Source organism: Heptranchias perlo, chromosome 31 (genome assembly GCF_035084215.1).
Source record: "Heptranchias perlo isolate sHepPer1 chromosome 31, sHepPer1.hap1, whole genome shotgun sequence".
NCBI classification, from domain to species: Eukaryota; Metazoa; Chordata; class Chondrichthyes; order Hexanchiformes; family Hexanchidae; genus Heptranchias; species Heptranchias perlo.
The window spans coordinates 5,678,689-5,698,452 of NC_090355.1; the positions used below are offsets into that span (position 1 = coordinate 5,678,689).

The window sequence follows — 19,764 nt, forward strand, 5'->3', positions numbered from 1 at the left end:
ACCAAAGTCATGGAAGGAATGAAAGTTTAAATGCAGTAATCAGATTGCCGAGCTCGTCCGTCAGTGGGTCTCCTGCGGAGCCGCTCCATTCGGGAGTGCTGCTTCCTGATAATTACTGCATTCTCCCAGCAGCCACCTTACTGCGTTAAGAGCAGCATAAAAATTGAAAACTCTACACTCAGCCTCCCCCTCAGAGCAGCTATTACTTCTAAATTGCCAAATTAATAACTGTTACTTTCGTTTTGCTGCAGGATTAAACCAATTTTTACAAGAGACGCAGTCTCATTCCAGCTGGCTGAGTTGTAAGAATGGGTTAGTGTCGCTCCCCTCTTAGTAAATTAGACTTCAATCTCAGCGGTGATACTCTTTTGAACCTTTTCCCCACAGAATCATTAGTGCTGCTGCTCTTCAGTGTTTGGTGCAGAATCTCTCCCTTCCCCTATAGTCACTGTTCATGCCAGACCTCCTAGCTCCCCAACAACCTGGATGAAGAAGGAGATTTAAAGGGTAGGGTTTGTTTATAGAGAAATGAAAAAGATTTGAAGGGGTAGTATGTCCTACTGAATTATCCCACAATTCCTAAATAGTTGGAAGGAAGAGAAAGAAAGACTTGCATTTATATAGCGCCTTTTACAACCTCAGGACATCCCAAAGCACTTTACAACCAATGAAGTACTTTTGAAGTGTAGTGGCTATTGTAATGTAGGAAACGCGGCAGCCAATTTGCGCACAGCAAGCTCCCACAAACAGCAACGAGATAATCTTTTTTTTGTGATATTGGTTCTTCAAAATAGTGCCAAGGGATCTTTTACATCCATCTGAGAGGGCACACGGGGCCTCAGTTTAACGTCTCATCCGAAAGATGGCACCTCCAACATTGCAGTGCTCCCTCAGTACTGCACCAGAATGTCAGCTTAGATTTTGTGCCCAAGTCTCTGGAGTGGGACTTGAACCCACAACCTTCTGACTCCGAAGCAAGAGTGCTACCCACTGAACCAAGGCAGAGAGTCATATACCCCAGTTACTCTCTGTTTCAGCACCTGTGGCTTCCAGTATTGCACTGTCCTGATCTTACTCGAGCCGTCAGAAGAAAAGAGATTTTGCTCAACAGGCCCTGGGCCGAGCAGAGAGGGGAGGTTGAGGGCAAGAAGTCTGGCCCTGAGCTACACTTTTATGGAGTGACCCAGCCGAGGTGCAGACGGAGGTTTGGTGTTAGCTGCTAGAAATAGTATATAGCGTGGAGAGAGGAGCTCAAAGTGGGAAAAAATAACAGGAGAACACGAATCATACAGCACAGAAGGAGGCCATTCGACCCATCGTGCCTGTGCCGGTTCTTTCAAAGAGCTATCCAATTAGTCCCACTCTCCTGCTCTTTCCCCATGGCCCTGCAAATTTTTCCTTTTCAAGTATTTATTCAATTCCCTTTTGAAAGTTACTATTGAATCTGCTTCCACCATCCTTCCAGGTAGTGAATTCCAGATCACAACCTCACTGCCTAAAAAATATTTCTCCTCGTCTCTCCCCCTGGTTCTTTTGCCAGTCATCTTAAAAGATTGAGTTTTTGTTTTACATCACTTTTTCAATCTCTAAAATAGTATTAAATTAAATTCTGTGGTACCAATCCTTCCGTTCTCTTTGGTCTGTCAGAGGGGTGAAGCTATCAGGGACAATGAGCAAGTGGAGTGGGGGGAGCAGCAGCTCTACAGGCTAGTGTTGCTTAATGAGTCTGTACGAGCAAAAAAAATATTCACACGTCACAGCTGATATCCCAGGCTTCTGTTCACTGTTACAGTGTGGAGGGTCGTCCCGCATCTTAAAGATCGCAACAGTGCAACTCTCTCTTAAAACTAGGAGGGAATCAAATCGTGTTTGTAACTTAAATCTACCTGTCATAGATTTGCCAGTGGAATCCTATCATCTTGACACCAGTGACTGCTCCGCAACAGACCATACTCAGTCGTCCACCTCCCCCCACCCTCCTCCCCCAGTCCAGGGTTTGGCTCTAATACGTGGCCAATTTGCACAGCGCTTCAGTTTAATTCTGACATTGTGGAGGTTCATCTATCAAAGCTGGCTTTTCACAGAGAGAGATGATGCAATCCCACGGAATCCACCCCAGGGGCAATGTGAACTGGGTGCATGGTGCAGCACTAGGGTTGCCAACTCTGGTTGGACGTATTCCTGGAAGTTTCGTCACATGAATTCCCACCTCCAACGGCCTCGTCTGCTCAAACAGCCTTTTTCCCCCATTTCCAATATTACTATAATAAACAAAATATGAAAAAAAACAAGTAATTTCTTTTAATGCCCCTATGATTTTTCTCCTGGGTGTTGCTCTCAGCAGTGTCCAGGAGATTAATCTTCGACTCAGGGGAATGCCTGGAGCCTCCGGGGAATGCCTGGAGTGTTGGCAACCCTGTGCAGCAGCGGCCCTGCTGCCGGTTCCCAGGGTGTTTACAAAGTGCTCGTGAGTGGTGAACGTGTCCCTCGGGGTGCAGAACTTGTGTGTTTACTTGTATCCACGCGGCTGGCAGATTGATTCCCTCCCGGAGCTGCGACGCAGCATTTCCTGAATCTTCTGGGAGGCCAAGTTTGGTTGTAATCTTTGAAGTGACCGTTACAGCCAATATGGCGGCTACGGGGGCCCAGTTTGCCAGTTACTTGGGGTGTGATCTCTCGACCTCTGGAGAGTTCCCCGTCACTCGGTTGGAATACTCCCCTTCGGTGGGGCTGAGGGGCAAGAACCGTAGGGCTGACCTCCTTGTTCGTGTGTTTCTGCTGCGCATTAAGGAGCTCTCCATGCTGGATCTCCTCGATTACCCATTGTTCGTTATCCCAAAGTCAACATCCCAAGATGGTCTTCAGACCAACATTGTTGGTAGATTTCTGCTCTCCCATTTCCCGTTGGCTGTAATATAGTGACAATTCCAGGAGCCCTGGTCAGTATCTTTGTGCTTGATCCCTTAAGAAGGAACAGGCCTCTCTCTCCTCCTTTAAGACGCTCCTTAAAACCTACCTCTTTGACCAAGCTTTTGTCCTGATATCTCCCTACATGGCTCGGTGTCAAATATTGTCTGATGACACCCCTGTGAAATGCCTTGGGACGTTTTACTTTGTTAAAAGCGCTATATAAATGCAAGCAGTTGTTCATGTGAGAGAAAAAGAAAAACTTACACTTGCTGAGATTTCAAAATGAAAAGCTGGAAATGCACAGTGCAAGTCAGTCAGCACCTGAAAGTGAAGGGTTAACAATTTGGGTTCGACTGTTCCGATGAAGGTGCTCTCAGATGCTGACTGGCTTTCTGTGCTTTTCCAGAATGTTCTGTTTCTATTCCTGCTGGTCTGTCAACACGAAGTAAAAGACATTTTTTTTTAAAAAAACAATCTTTCCCTCCTGCCCTGTATAATGTCAGTGTGTGTCCTTTCAACAGGTTACATGTCCCAACGCCTCCTTCACTGACCTGGCTGAGATCGTGTCCAGAATCGAACCTGCAAAATTGCTGATTGTGGATGGTGAGTAATGGAGTGTGCAGTTCATAGTCACGTCATTAAGGACTCAAGACTGCTTCACACAGTGTGCAAGCTTAGAATGATAGAGTGCAGTCCTTCCCTATATACCATCTTGTTTAATTTGCTTCATCTTTCTACCCTCTCCTCCCCTGGCTAACAGCATCGCCCAGCGTAGATGAGATTACCCCCCCCCCCCGACTCCCCTCTTTCCCGTAATTTCCTACTGAGCAGAACATGATTTGCTGAGCTGACGAGATTTTTAATTTTAAAAAAACAAATTGTGTTGCTTATCCTGATTTGTTTTCCAAAGTTAACACCAAACTATGCACATCCTAGTTCATTCTCCCGCTTGTGCACTTTTGTTTCCTCTTGTAATATGCACCCTCTTCTGTCTCTCCCGCTCTGTGTGCTCACATGCGTTCTCACGAGTACACAAGTGCTCTTTCTCTCTCTATCTCAATATTTTCTCTTTTGCACATCTTTTCTCGTGCACATGCTCTCTCTCCTCTCTCCTCTCTCCCCGTTCCCCCTGTCTCTCTTTCCCCCCTGTCTCTCTTTCCCCCCTGTCTCTCTTTCCCCCCTGTCTCTCTTTCCCCCCTGTCTCTCTTTCCCCCCTGTCTCTCTTTCCCCCCTGTCTCTTTTCCCCCCTGTCTCTTTCCCCCCTGTCTCTTTTCCCCCCCGTCTCTTTCCCCCCCCGTCTCTCTTTCCCCCCGTCTCTCTTTCCCCCCCGTCTCTCTTTCCCCCCCGTCTCTCTTTCCCCCCCGTCTCTCTTTCCCCTCCCGTCTCTCTTTCCCCCCCGTCTCTCTTTTCCCCCCGTCTCTCTTTTCCCCCGTCTCTCTTTTCCCCCCGTCTCTCTTTTCCCCCTGTCTCTCTTTTCCCCCCTGTCTCTCTTTCCCCCCTGTCTCTCTTTTCCCCCCCTGTCTCTCTTTTCCCCCTGTCTCTCTTTTCCCCCTGTCTCTCTTTTCCCCCCTGTCTCTCTTTTCCCCCCTGTCTCTCTTTTCCCCCCTGTCTCTCTTTCCCCCCTGTCTCTCTCTCCCCCCCGTCTCTCTCTCCCCCCACGTCTCTCTCTCCCCCCGTCTCTCTCTCCCCCCCGTCTCTCTCTCCCCCCGTCTCTCTCTCCCCCTCTCCCCCCCCCCCCTGTCTCTCTCTTCACCCCCCCCCCGTCTCTCTCTTCCCTCCCCGTCCTCACTTCCCCCCCCCCGTCTCTCTCTTCCCCCCCCCCCCGTCTCTCTCTTCCCCCCCCCCGTCTCTCTCTTCCCCCCCCCCCGTCTCTCTCTTCCCCCCCCCCGTCTCTCTCTTCCCCCCCCCCCGTCCTCTCTCTTCCCCCCCCCCAATCTCTCTCTTCCCCCCCCCCCGTCTCTCTCATCCCCCCCCCCCCCGTCTATCTCTTTTCCCCCCCCCGTCTATCTCTTTCCCCCCCCGTCTCTCTCTTTCCCCCGCCCGGTCTCTCTCTTTCCCCCCCCCCCCGTCTCTCTCTTTCCCCCCCCCCCCCGTCTCTCTCTCTCCCCCCCCCCCCCGTCTCTCTCTTCCCCCCCCCGTCTCTCTCTCTTCCCCCCCCCGTCTCTCTCTTCCCCCCCCCCGTCTCTCTCTTCCCCCCCCCGTCTCTCTCTTCCCCCCCCCCCCCCCGGTCTCTCTCTTCCCCCCCCCCGGTCTCTCTCTTCCCCCCCCCCCCCGTCTCTCTCTTCCCCACCCCCCGTCTCTCTCTTCCCCACCCCCCCGTCTCTCTCTTCCCCACCCGCCCGTCTCTCTCTTCCCCCCACCCCCCGTCTCTCTCTTCCCCACCCCCCCGTCTCTCTCTTCCCCACCCCCCGTCTCTCTCTTCCCCCCCCCCCCCCCGTCTCTCTCTTCCCCCCCCCCCCCCGTCTCTCTCTTCACCCCCCCCCCCGTCTCTCTCTCTTCCCCCCCCCGTCTCTCTCTTCCCCCCCCCCCCGTCTCTCTCTTTCCCCCCCCCCCCGTCTCTCTCTTTCCCCCCCCCCCCGTCTCTCTCTTTTCCCCCCCCCCGTCTCTCTCTTTCCCCCCCCCCCCGTCTCTCTCTTTCCCCCCCCCCCCGTCTCTCTCTTCCCCCCCCACGTCTCTCTCTTCCCCCCCCCCCGTCTCTCTCTTCCCCCCCCCCGTCTCTCTCTTCCCCCCCCCCCGTCTCTCTCTTCCCCCCCCCCCCGTCTCTCTCTTCCCCCCCCCCCCCGTGTCTCTCTCTTTCCCTCCCCCCCCCGTCTCTCTCTTTCCCCCCCCCGTCTCTCTCTTTCCCCCCCCCCGTCTCTCTCTTTCCCCCCCCCGTCTCTCTCTTTCCCCCCCCCCCCCGTCTCTCTCTTCCCCCCCCCCGTCTCTCTCTTCCCTCCCCCCCCCCGTCTCTCTCTTCCCTCCCCCCCCCGTCTCTCTCTTCCTCCCCCCCCGTCTCTCTCTTTCCCCCCCCCCGTCTCTCTCTTTCCCCCCCACCGTCTCTCTCTTTCCCCCCCCCCGTCTCTCTCTTTCCCACCCCCCGTCTCTCTCTTTCCCCCCCCCGTCTCTCTCTTTCCCCCCCCCCGTCTCTCTCTTTCCCCCCCCTCTCTTTCCCCCCCCACCCCGTCTCTCTCTTCCCTCCCCCCCCCCCCGTCTCTCTCTTCCCTCCCCCCCCTGTCTCTCTCTTCCCTCCCCCCCTGTCCTCTCTCTTCCCTCCCCCCCCCGTCTCTCTCTTCCCTCCCCCCCCCCCGTCTCTCTCTTCCCTCCCCCCCCCCCCGTCTCTCTCTTCCCTCCCCCCCCCCCCCCGTCTCTCTCTTCCCTCCCCCCCCCCCCCCCGTCTCTCTCTTCCCTCCCCCCCCCCCCGTCTCTCTCTTCCCTCCCCCCCCCCCGTCTCTCTCTTCCTCCCCCCCCCCCCCGTCTCTCTCTTCCCTCCCCCCCCCCCCCTGTCTCTCTCTTCCCTCCCCCCACGTCTCTCTCTTCCCTCCCCCCACCGTCTCTCTCTTCCCTCCCCCCCACCGTCTCTCTCTTCCCTCCCCCCCAACCGTCTCTCTCTTCCTCCCACCCCTGTCTCTCTCCTCCTCCCCCCACCCCCCCGTCTCTCTCTCCCCCCACCCCCCCCTGTCTCTCTCTCCCTCTCCCTCACCCTTACCATCTCCCTCTCCCCTCTCCCTCTGAAAGCACAGTGAAATGCTGGTTCTGGTTATATAAGCACTATGAATGGTGGATCATATCACAGAAACATTTCTTTTCCACTCTGGTTTTCTGCCCCTCCTCGCTGTTGCTGACAGTGGGCTCCATTTCCAGACATCACAGTTCATGGGTATCTCACTCAAGCAGCCGTTCCTCATGTGTGAGCCTAGATAGAGAGTATCGGCAGGCTGTCTAACCACAGAGGATATTGTACATGGTCCTGCCCTACATGTATATATGCACACATGTATATACATGTAGAGACACACACACACACACACACACCACACACACACACACGTCCCTTCTCTAACTGGGGATGCTGAGGCCAGATTTAATGCCCATATTGCCACGCAGGCTTGGATCCAGTATCTCAACACCGACCAGAGATCTTTCCTTTGCTGACTGGTGAGATAATGTAAAGGGCCTCCAGTTAGAAGTGGGCTATCCAGCATCCATAGAGCTGTTGATTGCTCCCCATTCAAACCACAGGATCTACGGTGTTAGTTCTGTACATTTTTTCCCCCGCTTCCTATGGGAAGGTGCCTAGTCTCCACTTAGTAACTCCCCAAGTAGCAGTACTTGAGGGCACAGAGCCGTCACCATATAGTGCAGTTTACCATAGTTTCGCTATATAGTGCAGTTTACCATAGTTTTACTATATGGTGCAGTTTACCATAGTTTCATTATATAGTGCAGTTTACCATAGATTTACTATATGGTGCAGTTTACCATAGTTTCATTATATAGTGCAGTTTACCATAGATTTACTATATGGTGCAGTTTACCATAGTTTCACCAATATGGTGCAGTTTATCATAGTTTCACCATATGTGCAGTTTACCATAGTTTCATTATATAGTGCAGTTTACCATAGTTTCATTATATAGTGCAGTTTACCATAGTTTCACCATATGGTGCAATTTACCATAGTTTCACCATATGGTGCAGTTTACCATAGTTTCACCATATGGTGCAGTTTACCATAGTTTCACCATATGGTGCAGTTTACCATAGTTTCATTATATGGTGCAGTTTACCATAGTTTCATTATATGGTGCAGTTTACCATAGTTTCATTATATAGTGCAGTTTACCATAGTTTCATTATATAGTGCAGTTTACCATAGTTTCATTATATAGTGCAGTTTACCATAGTTTCATTATATAGTGCAGTTTACCATAGTTTCATTATATGGTGCAGTTTTACCATAGTTTCACCATATGGTGCAGTTTACCATAGTTTCACCATATGGTGCAGTTTACCATAGTTTCACCATATGGTGCAGTTTACCATAGTTTCACCATATAGTGCAGTTTACCATAGTTTCACCATATGGTGCAGTTTACCATAGTTTATTATATGGTGCAGTTTACCATAGTTTCATTATATGGTGCAGTTTACCATAGTTTCATTATATAGTGCAGTTTACCATAGTTTCATTATATGGTGCAGTTTACCATAGTTTCATTATATAGTGCAGTTTACCATAGTTTCATTATATAGTGCAGTTTACCATAGTTTCACCATATGGTGCAATTTACCATAGTTTCACCATATAGTGCAGTTTACCATAGTTTCACCATATGGTGCAGTTTACCATAGTTTCACCATATGGTGCAGTTTACCATAGTTTCACCATATGGTGCAGTTTACCATAGTTTCACCATATGGTGCAGTTTACCATAGTTTCACCATATGGTGCAGTTTACCATAGTTTCACTATACAGTGCAGTTTACCATAGTTTCATTATATAGTGCAGTTTACCATAGTTTCACCATATATTGCAGTTTACCATAGTTTCATTATATGGTGCAGTTTACCATAGTTTCATTATATAGTGCAGTTTACCATAGTTTCACCATATGGTGCAGTTTACCATAGTTTCACCATATGGTGCAGTTTACCATAGTTTCACCATATGGTGCAGTTTACCATAGTTTCACCATATGGTGCAGTTTACCATAGTTTCACCATATGGTGCAGTTTACCATAGTTTTGTTTTCTCACTAGCTTTTTTCCCCCTCCTGAAGATATTGACTCCTAGCTGAGGCACAGTTCCACAGGCACCGATCGCCCTCCAGTACCTCTCCCAGTGTTGACTCCTAGCTGGGGCACAGTCTCACAGGCACCGATCGCCCTCCAGTACCTCTCCCAGTGTTGACTCCTAGCTGGGGCACAGTTCCACAGGCACCGATCGCCCTCCAGTACCTCTCCCAGTGTTGACTCCTAGCTGGGGCACAGTCTCACAGGCACTGATCGCCCTCCAGTACCTCTCCCAGTGTTGACTCCTAGCTGGGGCACAGTTCCACAGGCACCGATCGCCCTCCAGTACCTCTCCCAGTGTTGACTCCTAGCTGGGGCACAGTTCCACAGGCACCGATCGCCCTCCAGTACCTCTCCCAGTGTTGACTCCTAGCTGGGGCACAGTCTCACAGGCACCGATCGCCCTCCAGTACCTCTCCCAGTGTTGACTCCTAGCTGGGGCACAGTTCTCACAGGCACCGATCGCCCTCCAGTACCTCTCCCAGTGTTGACTCCTAGCTGGGGCACAGTTCCACAGGCACCGACTTGCAGCAGCCATTAAAGGAGTATGGAAAAGCGGGGCAGGTAGACCATGTTTGAGTGTGCCTCTCCCAAGACCCCTAGGTCAAATGTTTTTTTAAAAAAAAAGAATGCCTGGAGTGACTCCCCCTCCAAGTCTTCTCTTGCCTCCTTTGGGGGATTGCACCTATCCACTGGACAATGGCACAGCTAAAGTACAGAGGTGATGGTGAGGGGAATCTCGGGCACAGATCCACCTAACCCCACTCTATGTGGCTCAGCTGGTTGGAGACCTACTGCACCATGAAGCTGCGCAACTCAATGTCAAATTTTGTCCGATTACGCTCCTGTGAAGCACCTCGTGACGTTTTACTACATTAAAGGCGCTCTATAAATGAAAGTTGCTGTTGATGAGGACTGCTGATGGAGTGTGCTGGAAATTTGCCATTTATGTTCAGCGTCCCCGCCTTACACTGGGATGGGACACAAGTCGTGCATCAGCCAACAGTCGAAAAAATGTTACACTGGGTTCAGATTTGCATAAAATTTACAGCACAGAAACAGGCCATTCGGCCCAACTGGTTTACGCTCCGCACGAGCCTCCTCCCATCCCTCTTCATCTAACCCTAGCAGCATAAACCTCTATTCCTTTCTCCCTCGCGTTTATCTAGCTGCCCCTTATATGCATCTGTGCTGTTCGTCTCAACGACTCCCTGCGCCTGCGAGTTCTGCGTTCTAACCACTCCCTGTTACCTGTTGTTTCAGTGCGATGTGGTACTGACTCCGTGGACGGCTCTCATCGGTTCTCAAACTGATTACTATTTCCTGCATTCTTTGCAATGGAAATAAACTAGTTCATTGAGAATTTACACAATGGATCCTGATTCAGGAGAGAAATCTGCATTGTCACATTAATCAGCAGGTTTAAAGAAAGAAAGACTTGCATTTATATAACACCTTTCACAACCTCAGGACGTCCCAAAGGACTTTACAACCAGTGAAGTACTTTTGAAGTGTAGCCACTGTTGTAGAAAGCGCAGCAGCCAATTTGTGCACAGCAAGATCCCACAAATGGCAGAGAGATAAATGACCAAATAATCTGTTTTAGGTGTTAGTTGAGGGATAAATGTTGGCCAGGGCACTGGGAGAACTCCCCTCCAGTGAATAGCTGAGCCATACAGACCAGAGATGTATGGGTTAGATCCTAGTCTGTGCTGAGTTAGGCTGATCTTAGCTAGGGTAAATGGGAGGGGGTGCTACAGTTGTCTTCAGCACCCTTTGGTTAGGGGAGCGCAAAATCAACCAGGGTTCCCGCTCCTAATCACTATCCAGAGACTCCTGCTGTGGGAAGTCCGTGTTCGGACATCGGGTGAGACCGGGATCAGGCTCAGCTGTGATGACTCCTGTTGTTAAATAGCCTGCCAATGCTTGGCTCACACATGAAGAATGGCCATTTGGGAGAGGTACTAGAGGGCTGTCAGTATCCATGGAAACCAAAGCCTTTAGCAGCAGAGGAGAGAAAATTGGCAAAAGATGAGAGGATTCTTCAGTCAATAAAACAATGCTTTATATTTTTTTTAAAGCTAGCCTGCAAATCTGGGACATGACCTTTGATGTCGAGGCTGATGTGTGATTTACACTGCTGTAGGAGTCACAACTTTGCCAGTTGATGTAAAAAGTCACAAGTGCGACACTTTCACCACTGTTAACATTTACCTGAGGAAGGAGGAAGTCTCCGAAAGCTTGTGAATTTAAAATAAAATTGCTGGACTATAACTTGGTGTTGTAAAATTGTTTACCACTGTTAATTGGGTTTGGGTTTTACAGCAGGTGTGTGGAAATTGGGCTGACAGTCTACTGCCAGTGGAACTATCTTAACGTGGCATCTACTGTCCCTTCCGCAGATGAGTCTGACTACCAGACCGACTATGAGGAGGATGCTTGTGACACAGAGAGAGACGACTATGAAGGTGTCGCCAGCGAGCAGAATGAAGACGAAACTTTTGACAGTGTAAGAGGGGCATGTACTAATAATGAGAAACAGAGCGCGCGCTGGAAAACATGCAGCAGTTCCCATCAGCGTCTGAGTGAGGAAGGTTGGGGTGTACCTGGCCCATTAAAAGCTGCCTCTCTCCCTAAGTCACTGACTAACCTGCTGTGTATGTTTTATTTATTTATCTGTGGTTCTGTTGTTGTCGCTCTTTCTGTTTACAGTCGCTGCACAAACAGCACTCCCCAGCTTCAAAACAACTGCAGTAAATAATACACTCAGAATGCAGGCTGACCAGCTCACCCTTCTAATATCCCTTGATACCTTTACTTAATAAGATTCTCTCTTGAAAGCTCCAATTGTCCCCCAGCATCCACAGCCTTTTGGGGGAAGAGAGTTGCAGATTTCCACTACCCTTTGTGTGAAAAAGCGCTTCCTGATTTCACTCCTGTCTGGCCGAGCTCTAATTTTAAGCTTATGCTCCCTTGTTCTTGATTTTCCCAGCAGAAGAAATAGTTTCTCCATATCTACCCCATCGAACCCTTTTAACATTTTAAACACTATGTAGCTGCACATTTCTGTCTAGAAATCTGTTGAAAAGAATGAGAAGAAAATGCCAAATCAATATTTTATTTAAGATTAGGTTGTCTGAAATGAAACTGACTCTTGAAAAATGAAAGGAACGAAACTGAGCATGACAGGTAATTAATTGTCGAAACTCTCGAAAGCCTGTTCAGCTTGACAAAGACTTAATAGACTTAAAGTATCTCTGCGGCGCAAAGAAGTCAAACAAGCTCACACTCATCTTTACTTTCTGACCAAGTGTCAGCTTGGCTCAGTTGGTAGCACTCTTGCCTTTGTGTCAGAAGGCTGCAGGTTCAAACCCGACTCTAGCATTTGGACATGTAATCTAGGTTGACATTTCAGTGCAGCACTGAGGGAGCGATGTCTTTCACGTAAGATCTTTAAAGCCGTCTGTCTGTTCTAGTGATTCAAGTTTTTGTAAAAGAAAATCCCGCAGTACTGTTCAGAGCAGAAGGGAAAGAGAGGACGAAAACAAAAGAGGGATAATGGGCTCCTCCAGCCCTGTAATCCTCCATGATCTCTGCGCACCTCCAGTTCTGGCCTCTTGCGTATCCCGTTTTTCATCGCTCCATCGTTGCCGATCGTGCCATCAGCTGTCTAGGCCCTAAGCTCTGGAATTGCTTCCCTAAACCGCTCAACCTCTCTCTCCTCCTTTAAGATGCTCCTTAAAACCTACCTCTTTGACCAGGCTTTTGGTCACCTGTCCTGATATTTCTCTATGTGGCTCAGTGTCAAATTTTGTCTGATAACGCTCCTGTGAAGCGCCTTGGGATGTTTTACTACGTTATAGATGCTATATCAATGCAAGTTATTGTTGAAAGAGCAGAAACGTCCTCGGATGGTTAAAGGAAGTATTGATGGGCTAAGTGAAATCTGGAGGAGATGGAGTCCCAGTGTAGGATGCTGACTGTCAAGGCATAAAACTATATCAGAGGGGCTGTGGATGCTGAGACAATTGGAGCTTTCAAGACTGAGATCGATAGATTTTTGTTGGCTAAGGGTATTAAGACATTGAAGCCCATGGGATTAAAGGGGCAGTGGAGTGTGGATATGAAATTGGCTAAGAGACAGAGAGTAGTGGTGACCGGTTGTTTTTCAGACTGGAGGGAAGTATACAGTGGTGTCCCCTAGGGGTCGCTATTAGGGCCACTGCCCTTTTTGAAATATATTAATGACCTGGAATTAGGTATAGAGGGTATAATTTCAAAGTTTGCAGATGACACGAAACTCTGAAATGTAGCAGACTTCAGGAGGACGTAGGCAGACTGGTGAAATGGGCAGACACGTGGGAAGTATGAAGTGATACATTTTGGAAGGAAAAATTAGGAGAGACAATATAAATAAAATGGTACAATTTTAAAGGGGGTGCAGGATCAGAGAGACCTGGGGGTGCACATACACAAATCTTTGAAGGTGGCAGGACAAGTTGATACGGCTGTTAAAAGGCATATGGGATCCTGGGCTTTATTAATAGAGGCATAGAGTACAAAAGCAAGGGAGTTATGGTAAACCTTTATAAATCACTGGTTGGGCCTCAGCTGGAGTATTGTGTCCAATTCTGGGCACCACACTTTAGGAAGGATGTCAAGGTCTTGGAGAGGGTGCAGAAGAGATTTACTAGAATGATACCAGGGATGAGAGACTTCAGTTATGTGGAGAGACTGGAGAAGCTGGAGTTGTTCTCCTTAAAACAGAGAAAGTTAAGGGGCGATTTAGTGTTCAAAATTATGGTGGGTTTTGATAGAATAAATAAGGAGAAACTGTTTCCACTGGCAGGAGGCTCGGTAACCAGAGGACACAGATTTAAGGTGATCGGCAAAAAATCTAGGGGGGAAATGAGGAGAAATATTTTTATGCAGCAAGTTGTTGTGATCTGGAATGCACTGCCTGAAAGGATGGTGGAAGCAGATTCAATAATAACTTTCAAAAGGGAATTGGATAAATTCTTGAAAAGGAGAAATTTGCAGGGCCATGGAGAAAGAGCAGGGGAGGGCTGAGTTATTTATCATTATCATTTATCGTTATATCTCGCCAGGGATCTGCTTCCTAGACACCTCTGCCTTGCCGCATCTCTTCCCAAAGCCTCCTCGATCTTTGACCGCACCATCAGTCACTTCCCCTGACCTGCATATTCCTGCGCAGAGGGGCATGTCACCTTTTTAAAGGCACTATGCAAGTGAAAGTTGTAATACCACACACGGATAAGAGGTGCTTTGGGTTATTCCTAATTATACCTCACGTGGCCTGGTGATGGCTTATTTACAGTTATACCACACTTAGGGTCTGAAATGCAGTTGGTTATCTGCTGTTTCCAGTTTTGCAATCTGTATCTGAGGGTTATAGCCTCCACCAGAAATGTAATTAAAACAGATTTTATAGTTGTACAACATATGTACCTAGAAATTTGGGCGCAGAGATCAGCGATGATCGAGGGGGGGGGGATTGATGGCGATCGGGTGGTGGAGGGAATTGGTGGCGATCGGGTGGGGGGGGGAATTGGTGGCGATCGGGTTTGGGGGATTGGTGGCGATCGGGTTGAGGGGGGAATATCGGGTTGAGGGGGGAATTGGTGGCGATCGGGTTGAGGGGGGATTGGTGGCGATCGGGTGGGGGGGGATTGGTGGCGATCGGGTTGAGGGGGGATTGGTGGCGATCGGGTTGAGGGGGGATTGGTGGCGATCGGGTGGGGGGGATTGGTGGCGATCGGGTGGGGGGGGATTGGTGGGGATCGGGTTGGGGGGGGATTGGTGGGGATCGGGTTGGGGGGGGATTGGTGGGGATCGGGTTGGGGGGGGATTGGTGGCGATCGGGTTGGGGGAGGAATTGGTGGGGATCGGGTTGGGGTGGGATTGGTGGGGATCGGGTTGGGGTGGGATTGGTGGGGATCGGGTCGGGGGGGGATTGGTGGCGATCGGGTTGAGGGGGGATTGGTGGCGATCGGGTGGGGGGGATTGGTGGCGATCGGGTGGGGGGGGATTGGTGGGGATCGGGTTGGGGGGGGATTGGTGGGGATCGGGTTGGGGGGGGATTGGTGGGGATCGGGTTGGGGGGGGATTGGTGGCGATCGGGTTGGGGGAGGAATTGGTGGGGATCGGGTTGGGGTGGGATTGGTGGGGATCGGGTTGGGGTGGGATTGGTGGGGATCGGGTCGGGGGGGGATTGGTGGGGATCAGGCGGAATCAGTGACCATCAGAGGGAGCGACGGCGATTGAGTGGAGGGGGGCTTCCTGCCGATTGGGGGGAGCGGCTGCGGTCGGGTGATGATCGGAGGGGTGGGGGGGGTGTTTGGTGGCGATCGGGAGGGATCAGTGTCGATCGATCGATCGATCAAGATGGTCGGGGTGACCCCCGTTCTTTGCCTGTGGGGTCAGGAGGAGCACTCCTGCACCTCCCGGCTCCACATTCAGGTAAGTTGGTTGTTCCCTTGTTGGTTGCAGCCTAACGGGCAGTACCTTTAAGGGCTGCATGTGAACCTGGTTTTCCTGAGTGCAGCCATTGCCAACACCGGCTGCCTCAGGCCAAACTAATCTTGCAGAGGGGGCCTCAAACAAGTGTTAGGTCCCTTATTTACATATACAAAGGGCCTAGCGCCTGTTTCAGGCATGGGCACTGCATGCCGGTTTTTTGGACTTTACCAATATGGCACTTGTAATAAGCATGCACTTCCTGCCCACCATATTGGAGGCTTAGGAGGCCATCTAGAGCCCGTACAACAGGCGCTGCGCAGCTGAATTTCTAGGCCAAGGTATCAATAGGATTACTCACCTGGGTTCAGGGATACGCTCTGATGAATAAAGACATCAACAATTTCCTTCTCGGCTGTCTGGTTAATCTTGATTTTCTTTGCAAAATAAGAACCTTTATATAGTTGCCATGGCAATTAGGCCTATCGGACAGGTAAGGCCTACTGCTAAGAGGCACGCGTAAGGTTCAGCAGATAGGTTTCTCAGTGTAACGTATCTCAGTCTTTTTTTTAACGTGTTGCAGGATGAAGAGAGTGAACTGAGGGAGAGCAAATCCACTTCTGGAGCTCAGGGCAATGCGGCCTAACAGAACGGGGCATCAGCCAACGCAGGCTGCATCTTGGCATGGCTGTGGGTTTATTTGTTTTGAATCCTATTGTTCCTTGCCCCTTTGTTCTTTATATTAACCAGACAGCGTCCTCCGTTTCATATTGCAAATTTTTTGGGGGGTGTTGGTGGGGAAGAGTGTGTGTGGCGAGGGTTGTCATGGCAACATTACCTGCCATATCCTTATGATTAATTGATGCCTTAGATCCAGTTTCGTAAACCAAATTGTACATAAATAGTTTCTCAGACTATGAACTTACAAGTCAGATGACTTTTAGTGTGTCAATATCTTGAGTTATTTCAGGACTTTTTTAAAAACACCTCATTTTTCCCCCCCCTCAATAGATTTGTTGAGGGGGGGGAGAAAAAGAGAGTCACACAGACTCATTTAGCACTTTAAATCCGTACATCGTTCTCCTTTCAGTGTCATGATGTAGCATTTAAGCTTGTTTCTGCCAAAGTAGGGATGTGCTTTTAAACGGAAGGTTCAACAGTGTTTATATTTGCCTTACGATGTACTCCTGCTGCTGAAGGAACAGTGGGGGGGGGAGGGAGGGAGGGAGGGAGGGAGGGGGGACCTGTTTCCAGGTCTCTGCCAAAATGCTGCTCTTCAACTCGCCAGTAGAAAGCGTGGGACAGCAACCCTCACTCGCTCCCCTTCTGATTTTTCCTTCCTCATATGGAGTGGTCACCCATCTTCTGCTTGGACTCTGGGAGGGTGGTATTTTTAAAAATGCCATGCGTGTGTAGACCTGTTTCGTCCCACGCAGCCTTTCTGAAAACATAGTTTTGGAAAACTAGTTTTTCTTTTTTTGGTTGATTTTCATTTCTCAGTGACTGAGCCACACCCCCCTAAACCCAGACTGTCCACTTCAAACCCGTCCGGGTGGTCACACTAATTGCCTGCCCCCCGATAGTGTGCTGAGATTCGGTGGGTCAGGCATCAAACCCATGCCACCGTCCCTGTTGTTTTGACTGCCAATAATTTGTTTGCTGCCAGTGACACAGCTGGAGTCATAGTGAATCTCTGGAAAAGGGCATAGTTCATATTCCCGGCCCTCCAAACCCCCAGTGATCTCCAATCCTCAGTTTGGTTATTGCCGCTTGTTGACATGACACCATGAGTGATTGTTGCCATGGAAACTCTCACTCAGCAGCATTGCCCAACCATTAGGTGCCAAACTCTTGTACCATGCCTCTGTACATTGGAATGCTCTGCAGGGATTGTCCGCACTCACGCTGGCTGACCATGCCCCTTTCAGATACTTTACACCGTGGTCGATGGGCGGTCGCACGACTTCCTCTAATTCCTCCTCTCTGATGTCTCCTTCTCCTCACCCTCCCCACTCGACCCTCTTGCTCAACGCAGCTCAGCTTGAGAAGTGAGCAGAGCAGAACTTGAGGCTACCTCTATCCTCCGCCACGTGGCACGATTTAAACACCAGCAAAGTGATCCAAAACGCTCCCACAGCTTAACAGGTGAAATCTACAGCGGCCCACATCCTGTAACGTACAGAGGCCATGCCTGCTCCTCCGTCTAACGTCACCCCTGAATCGCCAGATTTAGTAGATTGAGAATGAGGCTGAGTGAAGTACTAGGAGAATCCCTTCCTTTCCCCCAACAAATCGATGGGTGCAGATGGGCTGAATGCAGTTCGAGTTTGACGCATTGCCTTTGTGTCTTGTGGTTTGATGCAGTGTTTCCACTCGAAGCAGATCGGGTCCCTTGGATGAGTCGGTTCTAGAGTTATATGGAGACGTGGGTTGTTCTGAAAAGATGGACACAGCACGGTGACGGGTCTTTCCCCCAGTGTAATGCCCGCACTACTGATATATATCGGGGTGCATTTTTACTGCCATTTGAATTGTGCCAATCTCCACGGGACTCGAGTTCCAGTGCTGAGCGGATGTTCAGCAGGCAGCTTGGCTTCCCCTCTGTCCGTCCCCGTGTTTGCTTTGTGCTGCTCAAGCCAGACCCGAGTTCGGACCGATTGACTGAATAACGTGGGCCACATCGAGGAAAGGTGAGAGTAATGCGACTAAAAGGTGGCATCAACTTGGCCCCGACCCATTGTGCCCTCTGAGTCCTCTCTTTATCAACCGGTGCCCAGTGGCAGCATCAACAGTTGCAGTGTAATCATTCAGCAAGTAATTGCTGGAAAACAGTCTGGAACATCCTGCAGCAATCAGTATATAAAAAGATGGGAATCCTACCTCGTAGCACAGCCAGTAGGTACATTGAAAGGACTAATCCCCTGCCTGGCACGCTATTTTGTTAATTCATCTAGATATATTCACTGATCAGGCACGGCTTTCTGTTCTGCATTATGCAGCTTTCGCCCACCTTCACAACATCCACTTTGGTCGACCAGCGAAATGAAATCGTTCGCAGATCATGGTTAAATTCCTCCACCTATCTCTCCGCCCAGATGGCATAAGCGCAAGTTTACGATGAGACGGGGGTGGGGGGCTGCAGGGGTCTTGGGATGTTAGGACCGCGTCCCAGGAAGATTGCGGTTCGCGATTTCGCTTCTAGTCCACGGTGGTGTCCCGGGTACCCCTCAGATGCCACGTAAGACCCCAAGGTCACAGGACGACGCTGAGTCCAATGTTCTCACCCCGGGCTGGTGGGCTCAGGGACCAACTGCGCCAAGAAACGTCGGCTGTTGTCGTTCTCTCCCTGGGATCCAGTCAGTTCCTTTTGTGAGGCGCTGAGCTTCTCAAAACTTGAGCCGGGCGGTTTGGAGTGACCAGTCTTGGGACCCTGCCTGATGTTGTCCACTTACAATTGGGGTCTTCTGTAAATTCCAGATGTGTATCTGTAATCGCATCTGGAATAAAGCAGCTGCCAGTTCGTTAACGCTGCTTTTATATCATAAGTTACAAAAGAAAAAAAAATTGTACTATATTTTCTGTAGTGTTGCCATAGAGAGATCAGAAGAGTTTATGGTCTGGCTTAAGGTGCAGCCCCCCCATTTGTCAGTGCCATAAGTAACTAAGTGACAGAGCAGTAATAAATGTATCTGCTGGTGATGGTGGAAGACTTCAGTTGTCTGTAGATTGGTGTAAATTCCCCTCTATCTCTGGTCTTCCAATCCCCCCTCATGTGCACGTGCACCCACCCACCCACCCACTCCTCTGACCTGCCAAACATTGGCCAGGGTTTTACACTTGTCTCTTCCATAGCCTGCAACACCCCCACCCCCCACTCTCCCTATTCATTTTAATGGACAGGAAAATCATCAGCTGGTGAGTGCAGAGGCAGAAAAACCTGGCCACTATCTCCCACCCAACAGCCTGGACAGGCAGCCTACTCCTAGCCCTCGGCCAAGGCTGCCCTCGTACTGGGTGTCAGAAAGAGGGGCCCCACAACTCCTTTTCCGTTTGTTCCCCTCTCTTCGGAACCTCCAGTTAACGACACGTCCAGGCTCACGAACCACAATGTGTGGGGAATCCTTCGCTGCACTGCCAGTCGGCGATGCCGCCTGTACACAGACCCTAATACAATGGACATCCCATTGCAGGTTTCCCAGGAGCTCACATTGGCTCCTTACGATCTGGAGATCCACCTGTGGATGTGTTGTCTGCACGACTGACCAGCCTGGTGCATGACGGATGTGTTTACTTTCTGAGAGGCAGGCATGAGATTTATTTCGTGGTAGGAATGAGTGTCCTGTGCAGATATCGCACAGAGACAACTGTTCATCTTCTGTCTCCAGAGTCTGTCGAATATGATATAGACTTAGGGAGTCTTAACAGTGATTTCACTTGTGTTTTTTTTTTAGTTGCATTCTTTAAAATATTGATGACAGAGACGTGAGCCTTTAATAGTATCTCCTGGCATTGCAGCATTCCATCATGGGGAACGATGGAGGGATTGTTGGGGGGGGGGGCGGGTGGGGGAGTGTCTTGCTTCATAAATCGCACCCCTCCCTCAG

The 19,764-nt window shown here is 49.9% G+C and overlaps 1 protein-coding gene across 1 annotated transcript in view; it reads left to right on the plus strand.

Moving 5' to 3' along the window:
* Positions 1-16,381, plus strand: part of pnpla7b (patatin-like phospholipase domain containing 7b) — a 293,395-nt gene extending 277,014 nt beyond the window's left edge. The window contains exons 34-36 of the mRNA XM_067969546.1: positions 3,432-3,513; positions 11,086-11,192; positions 15,744-16,381. Of these exons, the coding sequence (XP_067825647.1) occupies positions 3,432-3,513; positions 11,086-11,192; positions 15,744-15,806 (252 nt within the window). The 3' untranslated portion in view covers positions 15,807-16,381. The remainder of the gene's footprint in view (positions 1-3,431; positions 3,514-11,085; positions 11,193-15,743) is intronic.
* Positions 16,382-19,764: the final 3,383 nt, after the last annotated feature.